Below are 18,760 nucleotides of genomic sequence, written 5' to 3' on the forward strand. Positions count from 1 at the left end.
ACTTCAAGTAACTCAAGATAATCTAGTCCTTCATTAAACTTTGATACTTCCTTACTCCTTCCGCCACTTTACTGAACAAAAGCTCAGCCTTATAAACTGGTTCACAGATCAATAAGGTTAAGATTGTCCATGAAAATCGCACTAGTTCAATTTGCATATATGAAAATCGCACTAGTTCATTTTTAAGTATGCAGAGCAATACAATCTACTCCTTACTCCAATTCCTCAAATTACTTTCTACTATTTCCTTTCAAATTTCAACTAACTCTTGTATACTATACTATCTAAACTACATTTGAAACCCACATTACTATCTCAAAAATTAAAAAGAATTAGAGATCAAACATTTGACCGCTTGTTTAAGGTGCCGAGTTCCTTACCACTCGGACCAAGCATGTGTTGGTAGGTATAAGTTCTTTTACAATTAAAGAAAACAATGATGAATCCGACATATGCTTTGCACAGGTTTGTTAGGAAACTACGCAAAATTTCCCCATTGTCAGATAAGTGGAAGTAAAATAAATGCGGAATAATAATAACACACAAAATTGTTAACGAAGTTCGGCCAATAATGCCTACTCTCCGGACTGTTGCAGATCTCTTTAATAAAAAGGGAAATATATGTTTAGAAACACTCACAAACTCTCACAATCCAATTACACCTAAGAATTTTCTCTAAAATTCCCTCACTGAGTTTTTCTCTAACTCTATTGATGTAATTCACTCACTTTACTTGTGTTGTTGTGTTTTGCTTCTGATGCCGAAGCCTCTATTTATAGATGCAGGAAGTTGCTTGTTCTTCCATGTTCATACAATGTGAACTTGTGATGTTCATGTGTCAACAATTGATGCACCGTTTTTTTACGACTTGCCATGCTTTCAAACTTGGTTCTGACACAATTTGAAATTAGCACCATATGCTACTATTCATATAGCATGCTAGTAAATCAAATTGGTTGAGAAAAGCTTTCGGTACATTTACTATTTCATAATTTATTTTAAATACATAACAAAAATGTTTGTCATAAGATAGAACTTATATATGCACATATAGAATATGATGAGCTTTAGGGGGAGGTGTTGTCTCGTATCCATGGAGCTCTCTAAATAGGGACTTCATTAAGATTAGATGCTATTTAGTGATATTGCTTAATTTTTCCTCGTTCTATTGATTCCAGTTAAGAGTCTTGACATGTTTGAAAATCTCTCGTTGTAAAATAAAAATAAAAACAGAAAATACTCATATATTAGAAAACTTTTATTTACAATATAAACAAGTATATGACAAAACTAACAAAAGGTAAAACAAAAAAGAACTATACAATGCTAAGGATAATGCTACTATGATGGGACTAGAGAGAGCTTCAATCTTTTCAGTGTCTCTAAGGGGACTAGAGAAATCCCTAATAGCTTCATTGCTTTCAGTGTCTCTGAGGGGACTAGAGAAATCTTTAATAGCTTGAATGCTTTCATTATCTTGGAAAGAACTTGAGGATTCCTTGTGGAGTGAATTTGAAGATTCTTCCATGGCAGTACTTTCATTTTCAACTGATATCTCCACAACCTGGCAATCCATGATAACAAACCATTTCATTTAGTTAAGTCAGCAGCAAATTCTTCTAGAAATTTATGGTAAAAGAGGGTTCTTCAGGTTTTTATATATTCATTATTGTCAGTGCCATTTAAAGACCAAAGAAAATCCTAATAATGTTTCTTTCTTAGTGAAAAGGAAGTAGTCCACCTTAAAGTTATAACATATTCCCCTATTGTATATAAATCATAATAGTTTCTAAGAATAGTTCTCAAGGCGAGAAATTTAAGAAAATCAAACACATAGGAATCTTAGAAAAGAGTAAATGTTATATAGAACCTTCTTCTCATGTTCATTGATAGAGTGATTGACACTCTGTGAAATGATTGATGCTTTCTTAAGGTTCTGATAGTCAACGGGAGCTTTATGTCGCCGCCAATAGGACTGCATATTTTTTGTTCCTAAAACTTCAGGAAAAAGAAAAATGTTTTGGAAAACCATATTAACATTACAAGGACACGGATCTAACCTGAATAATAGTTGATGACCTAGTTTGCCTTATATGTCTGAATTTATCACGAGCACGTCGAGCAGCCATAGCCTGAAAAACTGACTGTAAGACAACGACAGAAATCTTTATTTCAGAGTAGCATTTTCTGGCTAATCTTCCACGTGTATAGGCTTGAATTTTGATGGTAGCTGCTTTCCTCTTCATGTGATAATATTGTCTCCGTGCCAATTCTCCTAAATATCACAAAAATAAAGTATTTCAGGATTTTTTTTTTTTTGTTTTTGAAGAAGCTAAAATGTATTTCAGGAATATAATGATTGGATGAATGCTTGTGGAATTCTGTATGCAGAACTTCTTAAATCTATGGTTCGGTGTCCTATTGAACCTGTAGAGAGAAAGAAATGAAGAAGCTATTCCAAGAAAAAAGAAATGTCAGGGAGGACAAAACTATAAAAATCCTCAAGACAACCATTTCATTACGAACACCATAACGACAGTTGTAAAATACAAATATCGAACCTCTGCAAATAGACTGCACAAAGATAGAGGACTTCCGCAGTGTAGTATATGTTTTCCGACTAAAATGAGTTCTAGTATGCTTTTGGATAATTGTTGCAGAGTTGCTAAGCATGTATGCTCTCAGAGCATCCAATTCTGCCATATGACCAGCTCTTAGGAATATTTTCGTTTGCCCCATCTGGAAAATTAACTTAACACGATTATGAAAAGTTCGGTTCAGCATACAAGAGCATCTTGCTAAAAAGAGTTTCGGTTAACATATGTGAGTTAGAACACACATTTTTCAGCATGAGCAGTTTACATGCCCCAACAAATGTGTAAGAACCAGAAAAAGATTTACGAAAATACCACAACAGCAGAATCTAAACGACAGCAAGTTTAATGTTAAAGGATAACAATTTTTAATTTTTTTAAATATTAGATGGTAGTAACAAATTAAATTCAATAGAATTCCAGTTCTACCTGATAACCTGTCAGCCCAATCTTCTCTAAAATCATTTTGCACGATTCCTTTTCTTCGAAGCTGCACACATGCAGATAATTTTCAGGATGGGAAACCCGGTAAATATCAAAGCAGAAACCGATGGTATCATGATATTGGATAAAAAAAGCTGTTAAAATCATACTCCCTCCGGTCCTTATCAAAAGAAGCAAAACCAAAAAACATCAAAACCAATGCAATCATTAATCATATAACTTTTTGAATATTTTTACAAGTATACCCTTATAGAAAATTGTGAAACATTAAATACACTCGCTAATATTAAAAAAAAAAAACATTAAATGAAGTGTAAAAAAGTCTTTTAAACAATAACTATAAGTTAAAAGTTGTGACATTTTCTTATAAATAAAACCAATTATTTTTATGGAAATCTTATAATAAGGACAGGAGGGAGTACATAGATACTACCTCCGTCCCAAATTATATGTCGTTTTACAATACCAATGAAGCATTAACGTTCCTTTTCTTTCATTTATCTTTCTCATATCATTTATTAAAGACAATTTTGTAAAACAACTCATAACATCTCTTTCCCACACAAAATTAATTACATTTCTTAATACGTGTGAAATGCCCAAAATGTCATATAATTTGTGACAGATGGAGTAAAATTACTACAAAACACTATTGATTTGCATGTAGATAAAATATAATTAATGTTCTTAGAATTTGTGGTTGGGCCTAACACAACCCCATAAAACCAGCTTGTGAGGTGAGGATTGCCCCCACTTATAAACACATGTTCAGGCCATCTCTTATCCAATGTGGAACTCTTTTAACAGTTCTAATACAACAGTACTGAACCATAGTTAATGTTTTCTTTAAAGTAATTTCTACTTAGACATTTCCATTTTTACAAATAAGGATTCTCCATTTTTAGATGGGTGATGGGAATAGACCATCTCAAACTTAAGATATTCCTTTTACGTTGTGAAACTTCATATCCAAAAAATTCTGCTTCAAATCCTATTTTGCCTAACTTTTTAAGTTGTTTTTGCAGTGATTTATAAGATTCCCTGCAAAGAAAATTACCAAAAGAAGGAGCTACGAAACAGCTTTGGCTAAAATAAGTGTTAAGTTACACTTACTTCCCTCGAAGAATCTCTGGAGCAAGAATGCCTACTTGAGTTAAAAATTCATGAAAGGTCCTGTGAGTGGGGAATCCAGCACATTTTATTCTCACTGCTTCAAGAACACCCTACAATATCAACAACGGGGATAAATTCTACAAACGCTAGTTCAAAGAAAGCAAAGGGCTATTGGCACTTGTGGTTGCTCATTCACATTCATAACACTACTTTAATAGCAAATTATCATTTATTAAATACAATTAAGATTTCACTAAACAAAATCATTATTTAATTGAAAGAAATGTAGGAAAGTGTTAGTAAGTGGAGAATGTGAAGAGACAATGGAAGAACATGTAGTCCAACCCTGTAAGCAATAATGTCAAAACTCAATTTCAAAATCTACTTACACCAGAACGTAATTGCTGCATGACGTTCATGTTCTCAAATATCCCAGGTTTTAATAGATTATTTGGCTTCACACATCTAATATAGTGGGGCTCTGTCAGATTGAGCGCTTCCATCAAATGTTTTAGTTGTAGCTGCACAAATAAGTACAAGTATCCACCTTTCAATTGTGGTCAGGCTTATCAGATAGTATATTTTCTTCTTAAAAGGTAAAGAACTATATTTTAGATACCTTAAAACGAGAGCCAATAGAAGAAAACTTAGCAGATTTTGCTGTCTCCTCAGAAAGTGGAGGAAAAAGGCCTGATACAAATGAACATTTGGAAGTACTTAGCATGACTTGATGTTCAGGGACAACATAGTCTTTGTTTTTATCTATGAAAAGCTCAGATTGATACTGGACCTGAAAAGAAGTACACAAAAAACAGACTAAAGCAAAAACCATAGTGAAAAATGGTATCTTGCATAGACACGATGAAGAATCAAACTCACCACCCCTGCATAATGAACAACATTGAAGTCTGAGCGTGCCAATTTTGGCTTGATGAAGCGTTTGTGATCTTTGAATGTCTGATAAAGCTTTGTTGAAAATGTTTCATGAGTTGATTTGGGAAACATGCTGCATGCAGACAATGATCATGTCAATACAAAAAAAATAAAAAATTGAAAGAAGTTTAGACCTGCATATGAACAATTTTGCAAAAAATCATTAATTACTCAATAGGATGAATTATCAGAAAACAATCTTAACATAGTTTACGTTTGATTTTAGGAAAGTTACTAGTGAACAAGAGACAAAACTTACACATTCTCAAAACCTGAACTCACGAGAAAGAGTAAAGGTATTATTGATTAAAAAGATAAGCAATGTTTCAGGAAAAAAAATCCCCTCTAATCCCACAGCTAAGCTCTACAGCTATGAAGCTCGGATACTCCAAAATGGTGCCGTACCCGTGTCAGATACGTATCGCATACCGATACTCCGCGGATACTCAGGATACCGTATCCACGGAGTATCGGAATTATTTATTTTAATTTAAAATATATATTTTATCAGATACTTATAAGATACTCGACAGATACACACATATACTTATAAGATACTTTCTAGAGACGTATCCTAGGAAAAAAAAATGAAGGGTAAAAAAATGAGACTTGTGAAAATTCAATGGATATGTATATAATTCAATTTGAGATATGAATCACTATAATTGCTTTTCGATTAACCAATTAAAAATTATGTTTTTGGTGATGAAAGTAACAAGAGAGAGGAAATTCAATCAATCAATATTAAACAAACTTTGTTTTGAGTTCTTCTATTGATACATTTGTTGATATCCTAACATATGAAAGAAAATAGAATATGATTTATATGAAAACTTTACATTTTTTATTTTGATTACATGTATTATTTTTTGTAAATGGTGACTTTTATGATTATATAGTATTGAAGAGTAATCAATGTTTTTTTTTTTTAAGTATTTTACATGCATATAAATTTTAGAATAAATATTTTGTTAACGTATCTTAGCCGTATCGTATCCTAAATTTTAAAAATTTTGCATATCCGCATCGTATCGTACCCGTATCCTACTACGTATCCGGACTTCATAGCTCTACATAGAAGAGAGTATTTTCTCTCCACCCAAACCTCTAATCGAAATACAGAATGGTTCACCTTGCCATGCTCTCTCCTTAAAACTATGTTGCATTCCCCCAACTAACTACCACGTCATCAATTCTTCTCCAACTTCCCTATTAAGTTTAGTTGTTGGGTTTAGGCCAAACTTAGTGTCTTATCACTGCTTGCCACTAGAAAAACATATTTGTCTTAAACCTGAGCTTGAGAAGTTGACTACGAACATTGAACTCTTCCTCCCATAGAGCTTCTTCCACGACCTCCCCTCCCCTTTCCACTGAAGTAAAAACTGACTAACGGAGTCATTTCCAAATCGAGAAATGATATTTGTACAACCATTTTATGACAACTTTTTAACAACTTTATCTCTCATGCTCAAATTATATTTTTATTCTCTCTCTTTCTTTTTCTCTCTCTATTGTTTTGGATCAATAAGAAAAGAGAAAATGAAAGTTGTCACATATGATTGTACATATCACTACTCTTCCAAATCAGCAAAATAAAGTTTCCCCAAGCAATTTCCTTTCAGCATACAAAGGCCATAGATGTTAAGATAAAGTGGGATCATGCTGGTTGTTTGGTAATATACAAAGCCATTAATATCACATTCTTTGTCATCTAGTCATCTTCATTTTCTATAAAAACCCAGCACTGCTAATTGCCAGTTTAACGGTAAGTATCCCTCCAGGAATTTTTCCTACCAACAACAACCCACCAGAAATTGAAACAACATGCACTTAAAATATCCAACAAAGGGATTTTCACTGCCTTCTCAACTTCCCAAAAGAGAAAAATAGTTGTTCTTCGGTCCAATGCACTGGCTGAAGTATCGATAGATCAAGATCCCATCTCGACACCATCGTACTTTGACCTACTGTCAAGAAACGTATTGTCGTTCTTTTTTGCTGTGTGATGCAATCTCACTTTAGTTCTTTTGTTTCAAGGTTGTCAACACTCTAAAGACAGCCCCCGTGCTTGTCTCCTAATCTTTTGATCACAGCCACATCAAATGACTTCCGGTCTAAATCTAGGTTCTTTTGGCACCATAAATGAAACCAAAGCATGGCTAAACCTTCCATGCACATGAATAATCAACGCAACTATTCATATAAGTTAAATTCTTGCTCCTTAGAGAACCTTTCAGCGCTAACGATCAACCCAATTGGATATGTCCCCGTAAAGTCTAGCGACTCCACTTTCTTAGCCCAAATTTCCTCCATCTCTGATAGTAACATTGCCCCCCCCCCCCCCCCCCCCCCCAGCATCACGATAAATGGTATTAGTAATAGTGAAAAGATAAGAAATATTACACAAGAAAATGCCCCCTATAGTCCCACAACTAAGCTCCTTAAAGAGGAGATAACTGTCACTATACCTAAACCTCAAAGGTTCTAACCGAAAATACATAATGAATCCCCTCCTTTTGATGCCCTCTCCTTATAACTATATTGCATTCCCCAAACAACTGTTGCGTCATCAATTCTTCTCTGATTTCCCTATAACCAAAGCATGGATACAAATGCCATACTCATGAATGTCCACTGTAACTCATCGTCTGAGTGAAATTCATGGTCCTCAAAGAAACATTCAGCCTAACAGTCCACCCAAATTCGATATGTCCTCATAAAGTCTAGCAGCTCATATTACAAAAGAAAACCTCTTAAAATCCAACAGATAAGCTCCTCAGAGAAGAGGTAACCCTTATATGCCCAAACCTCTAATGTTCTAACGGAAAATGCAGAATAAGTTCCCCCTTGTGATGCGCTCTCGTTATAACTGCAGCATCATTATTTCTTATCTGACCTCCCCATTCATCTTAGGTGTTGGGCATAGGCCCAAACTCAGTATCCTATCACATTCCTTCACCATATACGAATAAATATCAAATCCTATATATCCCAATTACTGCCAAATATCAATTTGCCGCATCCCATTACTTGCAGATATCTTAGACTGAATTTACTTAAACAGTAACCATCAACTCAGAAAATAGAATGCATGGTAAAGTAATGAAACTTAGTCTATCACTTGGTACGTCGGCCTGATAACATATTAAATTATATCTAGCAACCCTAAAAGTTCTCCCATTTCACTAATCTTCTATCTCTTTTACCAAATATACAAATACATACATGGTATATCAATATAAGAATTAAGAAGGGGAAAGAATGTGCATACCAAGCCTCATCAAGCAGAGCAATTATTCCACCTGGTTTCTGCAAAATAATAAATTTGTACCATGTGTTATAACTTTCTGAAAGCAGATTAAGAGGATTAAATCTATTCAAATTCCAAAAGAAATATACTACAGATATTAAAAACATGAATTTTACAGATAGAAAAATCATGATGTGAGAAGCATTTATCACAAATATAAAGCACGGATACAACATGCCGCAGACACCAGAATATAGCCAATTTAAAATATTATAGAACATGACACATCTGTGATAAAACACATTTTCATTTGTATCAAAAATAGTAGAACAAATTTCTTTTTCCATGTGATAAGATAGGCAATGGAAAAAAAATGAAAAAAGAGTGAAACCAAATATTTTAACATTGAAAACCCTCAAGATGTAAAAGAAAAACCATAAGATCTTACGATCAAAAAAATTCTCCACCATCCCCTAGAATTACAATGACTCTCTTGATACAAGAGGATTTCCCTCGTTCTTACCCAACTAGAAGGTTTACAATATCCCTTCCAACTCCCACCAAATATGGTGGAAATCTATAATCAAGACTCTTTTTTGAAGAGGATTATCATTACTCCTTCTCACTCTACAACTCTTGATGCCCTTAAAGTAGGCATGTGCTGAGCACCAAATGGATCAAAATTTGGGATACCTATAGATTATTGAAATTTCATACTCAATAATATCTTTTCTAATTTTCACTTGCATACTTTAAATACAAAATGCATAACAAAGCACGCAACTCACAACACATGTCAATACTTCATTTGATTTGCTGCTACTAAATGATTGGAACCTAACAATGTTCGTTAAGCTTTGTACTAAATTTGAGGAGCATTTTGACGAGCTTATATAGATTTATCTTATCTTATGATATAAACACTTGTATCTTATCTTATGATATAAACACTTGTGGAAGTGTTACTTGATCCTATGAATATTGTTTATACATAAGCTCTCATATGATAAGCAATTAGGAATAAGTGCTTAACAAGTGCTTAACTAAGGTTTATACATAAGCTCTTACCCAACCACCCCCTTGGTAGTGCTCCTTGCACTAGAATCTGGGTCAGTAATTTTGTCTCGTTTCAAAAAGGTTACTAAAAAATACACGGGTACAAATTATATTTTCATAAGTTCCACCAAGAGATACTAAGCCAAAATCAGTTTGTAGAAACCTTTTCAATGAGATCTAGCACATCTTGATTATCTACAAATTCTAAGTAGCTCCAATCAATCCCTTCTTTTGTGTATTCCTCTTGCTCCATGTTAAAAACGTGCTGCAGGACATCATCAACATCAGATTGCATGTCAAGATAAAAGTGACAGTTGAAATTGTCAAATATGTCAAATATATAAAATAAAAAAATAAATAAAAAAAACTAACCTCATACCTGGTTGAAGTGCTGCTGCAGCTTTTCATTCGTAAAATTAATACAAAACTGCTCAAAACTGCCAAGAGTAAATTAATATTAGTTTGGGTTTATCTTCCTTGGTCTAAGGTGTACCTCATTGGAAAGGATACGCCAATGACCCTCTTTTATAGACCGTTGATTCATTATTTACAAAAACGTGATCAATTTTCAATCATAACAATTCACAATTTTTTATTATAATCTGACATTTATCTATAAGGGAAAGACTTGTGATCTCATTTTCATGGGGGAACACCGTATATGCTGTCAGGCTTATCTTATTTTTAGAAGTTACCAAAAGCAAAACTTGTACAAATACATCTGATCTAACTCAAAATGTCAATTGTATTAAGGGATAAATATTATAGAGGATAAGGGTGTTCAAGCAACCTAAGACTAGAAAGAAGCTCGGGATCAATAGGAACATTGAAGATATATAAATGGACATATATATTACCAGGAATGACTGAAGGAATGTTGAATATGTGAGACCCCGTTTAAGTGTGTGTTTGTCTGTTTCTTCCTAAATTAGTATGCAAACATAATAATACAATAGTAAGATCACAGATTCACTGTAATATGATATATTCTTACCTATTAGTTTGAAAGCTTTCAAAGCCATATATGTCAAGAACACCAATGAGCCATTTTGAGTTACTATCCTGCCCAATGGAGATATTAATTTTCTGGACTAACCTGGACAAACAAAAAAACAGATGATTGTAAAAGACATTTTTGTTTGCTCTTTCTATGGTTGAATAAGAAATAGTTCAAACTTAAATAGCAATGATCAGACATTTCACACTTTATTTACACATGACAAAACCATATTACCAGTCAAACAAACGAGAATATAATGTCTTCGCCAAACCATCCCTGCTAACTGTTGCGGCAACAGGATCAAGACTTCTTTCGATGATTTCTTCGGGGGTGATCATCACACGTTTACATAGTGCAACTTCCACAGCATTAGGATCACACCTGAAATAAGAATAAATTCAATACATAAATAAATAGTATTAATATAAAGAAAGATGTTTCACAATGATAATAGTAAAAATTCAGCCATACATTAGAAGTTCTGCAGTTGTTTCGAGATGGAACTTGGAATCTTTATCTGCTAGAACTGATGAATCTGTTTCTTCTGATTTCTCAAATCTAATGTTTCCAAGATGGAGAATAGCAGCAATAACTCTGAAAATTGCATCCTGAGAGCAAGGCCGAAGGAGGTATATTGCTAATTTTACTTAAAAGTTGTTTGATGAAGCATATAGGCAGATATAAGAAATATTGGAGTCACCAACAAAGGTCAAAGCCATACCTGCTCCTCCTGACTGATTCCCACAATATCCATGGCTCTTTTGGTGCTAAGGTACTCTTGAGCAGCATTAACACCAGCTAATTCATAGCAACTGGATTGATTAAGGTAATGAAATGATCTTGGGTCCCCCAACTTATATTTCTCCTTTTCCTAACAATAGCAGTTAAAATTCAGAATGCTCCCAAGAAATTTATACAATTCATGAAGAATAGCCAATAGAAAATATCATGCTTTGACTTGCCTACCTCAGGAGAAGCGCAGAGAAGGTAGAAACAGTGATAATTACGCTCTGGATCTGAGATTTGGCAAACACGAGATTTCTCGAGCAGATAAGTTCTAATAGCTGCACCGGATATTCGTCCATACTTATCAAATTGAATCTCAACAAATTTTCCAAAACGGCTGCAGGAAAAAGAAAAAAAAAACAGAAGTTGATGTGAAGCTGCTACTTGTTATTGAAATCACTAATTTATAATGAGCAAGAACCTTTTCTAGGTTAGCTAATTCTCTCCAGTCTTGAAAATAAGAAGCATGAAATGATGAAATCGATCCTGCCGAAATTTTTTAACAAATGGAGAAATATCGCCATTTTTAATTCCATAATTAACTAAAATTTTCCTAATAAAATTCATAACCATATAACATCCATGGGATAAGTATATGATGGTGAAGTCAAAAGGATGAAGAAAAAAATGATTCAAGTATTCAATTCAAAATTGAACGATATACTAGTAATCACATATAAGGAAGTGTAGGTAAAGTGTTAAGAAAATACACTTACTAGTGTATATACTTATATCACATTCATTTTGTAGCATTTCAAAAGCCAAAGAATCATAGAGCATAACTATGAATTTTCTTACCTGGAATTGTCATTTCTAACTGTTTTTGCATTACCAAATGCTTCAAGAACTGGGTTTGACTGCATCATTAAGAGTTAAAAATTTGTAAGGAATCATGAGTGTAACATTTAACAACTTAAACCACAAAAGAACAAATTAACAAAACAAAAGAAGTAATGGATACAAGGTTGGTTTGTAGCTGGAGGAGTTAAGGAGTGAAGTCGAGGGTTCAATCTCCACTGCCAGCATAATAATGCTGACAATTACTAATAATATTCACATCGGCTGTTTGAAAGAAAAAAAAAAAGAGAAATCAAAATATTCAAAACCATAATTTTTTATAGTAGGAAAATATGCTAAGCTTTCTATTTTATTCATACAAAAATATATTATAAATAAGAATTGAGTACAGACAAGATTATAAGATATGAAAAAAGAAGGTGAAAAGACTAGAGGAGGAGCTTGAACTAGTTTACTGCATGATCAAATCGCAACCTAAATCTAGAAACTAATAAAATACAAGTCTATTTCAGCCATCTCTTGAAACTATTTAAATTAGCCTTATTTTCTTGAACTGTGTCGACCCCACTTAGTGGGATAAGGCTTGGTTGCTGGTGTTTATTTTCTTGAACAGCAGTATGTTACCTATTCTTCTAGTAAATTCATAGTAGAAAGTCCTAAAATAGGCCAAATCCATCTTGAACTTGTTAAATTCATAAAAACCGTGGTACCTGTGTTTCCTAAATGATGCACCAGCGAGAGCTCCCAGGAAATATTGAAGATAAACCAAATTATCAATAAATAAAATAATATTAAATCATGTGCTAACTGATACCTATTTAAGCCTAATATCTCCACACTTGAATACATTTTCCACTTTTTACATTTCACTCCTTAATCGGTTAAATATTTGGTCTTCATTATATATTTTTATACATTCCTTCATTATTGTTCTCAAATGTCCTTGATAATATGTTTTTCAGACATCACTATGTGGTTCTTACTTTGGTCAAGAGCAAGCATGCAGGTATAAACAATATGTCTTGGGATGAGCAACCATAATCCAGAGTTAGATAACCTTCTTACTTCTAGAACTTTCTGTTGAACAGTCCGTCCTTCAGATGCAGTGTTGCCACCCAAATATGCCAAGTAAAGCATAAGCATTTTGGTGGTTTCTGTCTTACCAGCGCCACTCTCACCACTAACAAGAATAGAGTTGCTCTTCTCCTCAGTAATCATAGCCCTTATTTAAGAAAAATAATCAATAAGAATACCATTTGAAAAAAGACAATTTTACAGTAAAAGCAGACCAAACTCACCTATATGCTGCTTCAGCAATAGCAAAAACATGTGGGCTTAAATTTCCGATTCTCTCTCCCTTGTATCTTTTCATTGCATTAGCATCATACAGGTGTGGAAGACTTTGAAAGGGATTGATCGCAATAAGAATATTTCCAGTATAAGTCTGCCATAATGTCAAATTATTATAAAAGAGATGCTCATAGCTTCAGTAATAGGTCATTGTCTTCCGTAAAGGTTAACATACTTATTTCAACTGAACGTGGGGATAATCTTACATATATTTCATTGATCTTATATCGACTTTTCAAATTATACAACACTCCTGGCTCATGCAAATAATCAAGCTTGGTCATGTCATCAACACCATCGGTAGGAGCATCTGTATCCTTGGGATGTAATTTTGACAGACGGGAAACTACCTATGAACATGAAAATAAAATTTAAGATAATTGATCAACACATTATATGACCACAAATGTGAACAGAAGTGTTGCTAATGTAAAGTAAAATCAATTGTGTAGTCTTTTGACATCATAAACAAATGTTCGAATTAATGTTTCTAACCACTTTCTTAATTTGCTTTTTAGTAGTAGACATTTAATTCTTAAGAAGTGAGGAGTGACACAATTATGAGTTGCATTGACTTAAATTGGTTTTCGAAGTCCTTGGATGTGTATTTTTCCCTGCCAAACCAAAGGAATTTCTAATAAAGAATAACTTGTTGAGTATTTTAAACAAGAGGTAGCTTATCAACGTGTTCTCTCTCAATCATTGATATCTAATATGACAGTAGAACAATTGCTTATACTTTCTTTCTTAAACACTTTATGACCTTGCAACTTGGAAGGCTCTGAAACCAATGGTTTTCCTCAAAGAGAACGACTATAACAGAGAAGAAAAAAATATAAGACAGAGCGAGCAAGGGGGTGAGACCATTAAAAACCAATCATGTTAGTGAACTGGAAATGAAAGAAAGTAATTAGAAATTACTATATCCCTGTTGGATAGGAAGTGCAAATTAACTGCTAAGATTGATGTACTCCAAAAGAACAGAAATAGTAATTACATACATCTATCTTAAAATGTAGATAAATAATTATGCCAAGCACAAAATGCGGAAGGAGGTTGAAATATCTAGAATCCTTAAAACTAAACCATCATAAAGTGGAACTAGAGATAGTTAGAAACATAAGACTGAAAGGTTCTAACCTAGAGGATATTTCAACTTACCATCTTCTCATTGCTAGTTTGAATTTCAGCTTCTTCTCCATTAATATTCAGTACTACTCCATCAATCCAAACTAATTCTGGATCGGCAACCCAAACGTGAGAACCGACAATTATGTTTTCGGGCATGCCCTGTATCATATGTAATCAAAAGTATTAAGAAAGTTCTTAGATCTTACATATTTGAAAATTAAAACATTTATGTTTCTATTTTTTGGAGAGCAAAATATGTATAACCAAGAACAAATACAAATTACGAAATGATTAATCAATCATTAGTATCAGTATGTATAGCAAAGAACAATCTACATATTGTTCCATGATTTCATAAAACAACACTCTATAAACATACATAAGTGTAGATCCATAGGCACAACAAAAGAGCAAAAGAGGGTCAAATTTCTGTGCTTGAATTATCTTTTGTAGGGACTATGCAATATCCTTCCAGAAAATAACATTATATCCACTGTGCTATATGGTTTTTAAGAAATAGTTTCTGCAATGAGGTTTATATCAATGTTATAGGCATTTGATGTGCAGGGACGCCGCACTTGAAGTTTGCGTAAATTTTCTGCAGCAATAGTTTTGAACACAACATGAAAATGAAAAGGTGTTGACAAAAGACAATGTTATTTTGCAGTGATTATTGTTCCCGGTATGAATTTTACTTTGTCTTCTGCCCATCATCAGTTCAGATGAGCATCTCAGTCGGACCAGCAGGAGTACATAACAGAATGAACTTAAACAAGAACACACAGAAGTCACAATCTCAAATAAATCATAAAATATCTACATGCAATGGTTACAAATCAGCTAATTTCAAAACCAACCTAAACAAGAACACACAGTTACACTCCTAGGTAACAAAGATCTGAATCTGCAAAATAGAATTAAATCAAATCATACAAAGATATCATATACAGTCTTGGAATTCAGGCTGGGCCTAACTCAACCCCTAAAAAACCAACTTTTAACATTAGGATAGCCCCAACCTATAAACATATTTTCAGGTTTTATCTCGTCCAATCCAATGTGCTACTCTTAACACACACCCCTCAGCCCAATAATGGAAATCTGGAGTGTGACCTTAGTGGCCTGATAGCAGTAATCTAATGCAAGCAGGTGGTCCAATTGATCTTAGATAAGCTCTGCTACCATATTAGAATTTGAGTTCGGCCAAACTCAACCCATACAAAATTGACTTGTATGGTGAGAATCGTCTCCACTTATAAACACATTACAATCAAGTTGAAAGAAGCGAGAATCATCTACTTATTCAATATCATAACATTAAGATAATAGCATACATTTTTGCTCCAAATTAAATCCACTAGGCTGCATACGGAAACTATTATAGAACAATTAAGACCTAACTTACCATTTCCTGGATTTTAACCTAGGCTGAACAGAAATCACCGTCCACCAGTATCATGCGTGTGTACATTTTCAACAAATTGAAATCATCGATCAAACACGCATTGAACATCAAACCTAAGTAACGTAATCGTGCAAAAATTGAAGTTCGTAACAGATTCGAATTCGATGGAAATGCGACGTAAAATGAGAGAGAAAGAAATGAGATTGATGGAATGAGGAAGTTTTGCTTGTCTTTGTTTTGCCTGATTGGAGGAGTGGTGGAAGAGTTTGTGAAAGCGAAATTGAGATCCGAAGACCCTGCAAAATCGCCATTTTTGTGGATATTCTTGTAGCTCGCTCGCAATTTTCCCTCTCCGTGGCGCGTGGACTTAGAAATTGAAGCTACCTAACATATTTGAAAGTTTGAATTTTATTTTATTTTTCTAAAGGGCACTTTTCACCCTAACTTTTAAAAAGTTACGAATTTGGCCCCACATGTACAAAAACTAAAATTTTGGCCCTTTAAGATTTAGCCTTTTTGCATCTTTGGTCCTTTTTGCCAATTCTGACTTGGTCAACGCTGATATGTCATCTCATTAAACGCGCTGGCAGGTCATGTGTGTATATACCGATATTTTTAAAATTTTTAAAGACACACATGAAATTACTTGAATTAAAAAAAAAGGAAAGGATTGGCACATGAGGGAGCTTTACAACCGGAATAAATTAGGGTTTAAAAAGCCCTAATTATTACCCCAATCTCCATTGTTCTTCTTCCTTTCTTCTTCCTTCCTACTTCCTTTCTTCTTTCGATTCATCCTACTCCATCGTTCCTTTCTTCTTTGGATAAATTTCCTTTCCTCTCCTTCGATTTTCTGTTCATCATCCTGTTCGATTTGCGGAAACAAAAAATGGGTGGACCATCTTCATTAGCTTCAACCGTGAGTGGGTCATCATGCTTGGGCAAAACGAAGTTGGTATGTTACTGTGGCGTTGACTCCCCTCTAGTAACAGCTTGGGCTGATGAAAACTCTGGAAGGAGGTTCCATGGATGTGGGAAGTATTGGCAGAGAAGAAAGTGCAGTTTTTTTCGATGGTTCGATCCAGAAGTTCCTGATAGGCAGAAGAAACTAATTAGAGGATTGTTAAAGAAGAATGATGCATTGAAGAACAAGGAGAAAATGCTATTGTTAACTATTGTAATTTTAGGAATGTTGTTGTTTGTGAGTGTGTTGGTGATTCTCATTAAACTTGGATAAGTTATGTAGTGATGTTACATTGCTATTATGTAATGAAAACTTATGTAATGTTGTTATGATGCAAGAAATGAAATGAATTGAGTTTGATGTTTTGAATGAAAACTTATGTTTAATGTTGCCATAATGTAATGTAAAGTTATGTATTGTTGTTATTATGTAAACTTATGTAGCCTTTTTTTTTCTAAATACTTCATTCGTCTCAAAGTAGGTGTTATTAGTTATATATTCACTATATAGTTAAGTAGCTTATAAGTTTATCATTATAAGGTTATTTATCATATTATTCTTTATATTTTACCGAACAAGTCAATTTTTCTTATCAAAATACTTCATTATGAAAATTATCAAAATAAACTTTTTTTTTTTTCTAAATACTTCATTCGTCTCAAAGTAGGTGTCATTAGTTATATATTCACTATATAGTTAAATAGCTTATAAGTTTATCATTATAAGCTCTTTTCTTTTTATGTTGTGACAAAAAAATTATCAAAATACTACTTATGAATTTCTTTTTCACCAAAATACTTTTGTCTCTTAAATATATTGAGTTTATTATTTTAAGTAAGAACATTCAATAAATTCTTAGAGTGCTTTGATGGAGGAATATTTTGAGGGAATGTAATGTTCTGAGGAAATTTAAATATTTTGAGGTGAATTCCATTGTTTGTATAATAATTTGAAGAATTTTTAAAATGATAAAAATTTACGAAGTATTTTGTTAAAGTCAAATTTAAAGAATTTGAAATGACACCTGAAAGCTAAGAATTTCAAAAAAATTCATTGTTATAATTGTAAACTCAATATATTTCCAAAATTCATTGTATTTTGGTCCTCAAAATTCATTGTATTTTGGTCCTCAAAATTTTCAATTTGACCCCAATAAATTTCCAAAAAATTGTAAACTGGCCCATTAAAATTTTCAAAAATTATAATTTAACCCCTAAAGTTTTGAAATTTACAAATAGACCAATAATTTCAATTTTCAAATTTGACCTAAAAAGTTAATATTTATAAAAGTTGCCCAAAATGAAGATAATGACAGTTTTTTTTTTTTTGAGATAATGAAAGTTTTTATTATTCTATCCAAACAAAATTATTGAGAAATGAAAGTAATTTAATAGAATCATTTAAATCACCCAGAATTCTAAATGAGTAAATAGTCAATTTTCCCCCTGAAATTGTAAGTTTCATCAATTACCCCTCTGAAATTAACAAAACTACAATTACCCCCCTGAAATTTCACAAAGTTAGTCAATTTACCCCCTCCGTCAAATTTTTCTGTTAGTGAACATGACGTTTTGCAAATACCCCCCCTGAAGTTTTGCACTTATGTGCAAAATGCCCCCCAAACATAAAAATTTATATTATTTTTTTCTTAAAAACAAACAATTAATAGTTAAATATTAAAGCTAACTATTAATTTTGGAGTTTGGAAAAACTACATACATATATACATCAAAATAGGGAAAAATGTGTATTTTTAAAGTGATAATAATGGTTATTTCTAATAGACAAATTATTATTTTTAGAGGTTTATAAACAAATTAATAATCAGATTTAAATTTATATTTTCTCCTTCACCATCTTAGTCTTTTAACTCCTCCAACTCCTTCAACAATTTGCTCAAACCATTTAAACTCTACAACCCCCAAATTAATCCACA

The 18,760-nt window shown here is 33.1% G+C and overlaps 1 protein-coding gene across 1 annotated transcript; it reads right to left on the reverse strand.

Annotated features, from left to right (window-relative positions):
- Window positions 1-1,218: 1,218 nt before the first annotated feature.
- On the reverse strand, window positions 1,219-16,233 carry LOC25484329 (myosin-9). The gene is made up of 23 exons (XM_024779924.2): window positions 15,861-16,233; window positions 14,486-14,614; window positions 13,531-13,674; window positions 13,273-13,418; window positions 13,040-13,196; window positions 11,975-12,033; window positions 11,357-11,513; window positions 11,112-11,261; window positions 10,862-10,998; window positions 10,625-10,771; window positions 10,385-10,486; window positions 9,770-9,827; window positions 9,554-9,655; window positions 8,356-8,393; window positions 5,031-5,157; window positions 4,771-4,941; window positions 4,541-4,672; window positions 4,152-4,261; window positions 3,024-3,084; window positions 2,562-2,739; window positions 2,061-2,275; window positions 1,871-1,975; window positions 1,219-1,564 (listed from the first exon to the last, which is right to left on the reverse strand). The coding sequence occupies exons 1-23, from the start codon at window positions 15,861-15,863 to the stop codon at window positions 1,259-1,261; spliced, it is 2,934 nt and encodes a 977-aa protein (XP_024635692.1). The 5' UTR covers window positions 15,864-16,233; the 3' UTR covers window positions 1,219-1,258.
- Window positions 16,234-18,760: the final 2,527 nt, after the last annotated feature.

Source organism: Medicago truncatula, chromosome 1 (assembly GCF_003473485.1).
Source record: "Medicago truncatula cultivar Jemalong A17 chromosome 1, MtrunA17r5.0-ANR, whole genome shotgun sequence".
NCBI classification, from domain to species: domain Eukaryota; kingdom Viridiplantae; phylum Streptophyta; class Magnoliopsida; order Fabales; family Fabaceae; genus Medicago; species Medicago truncatula.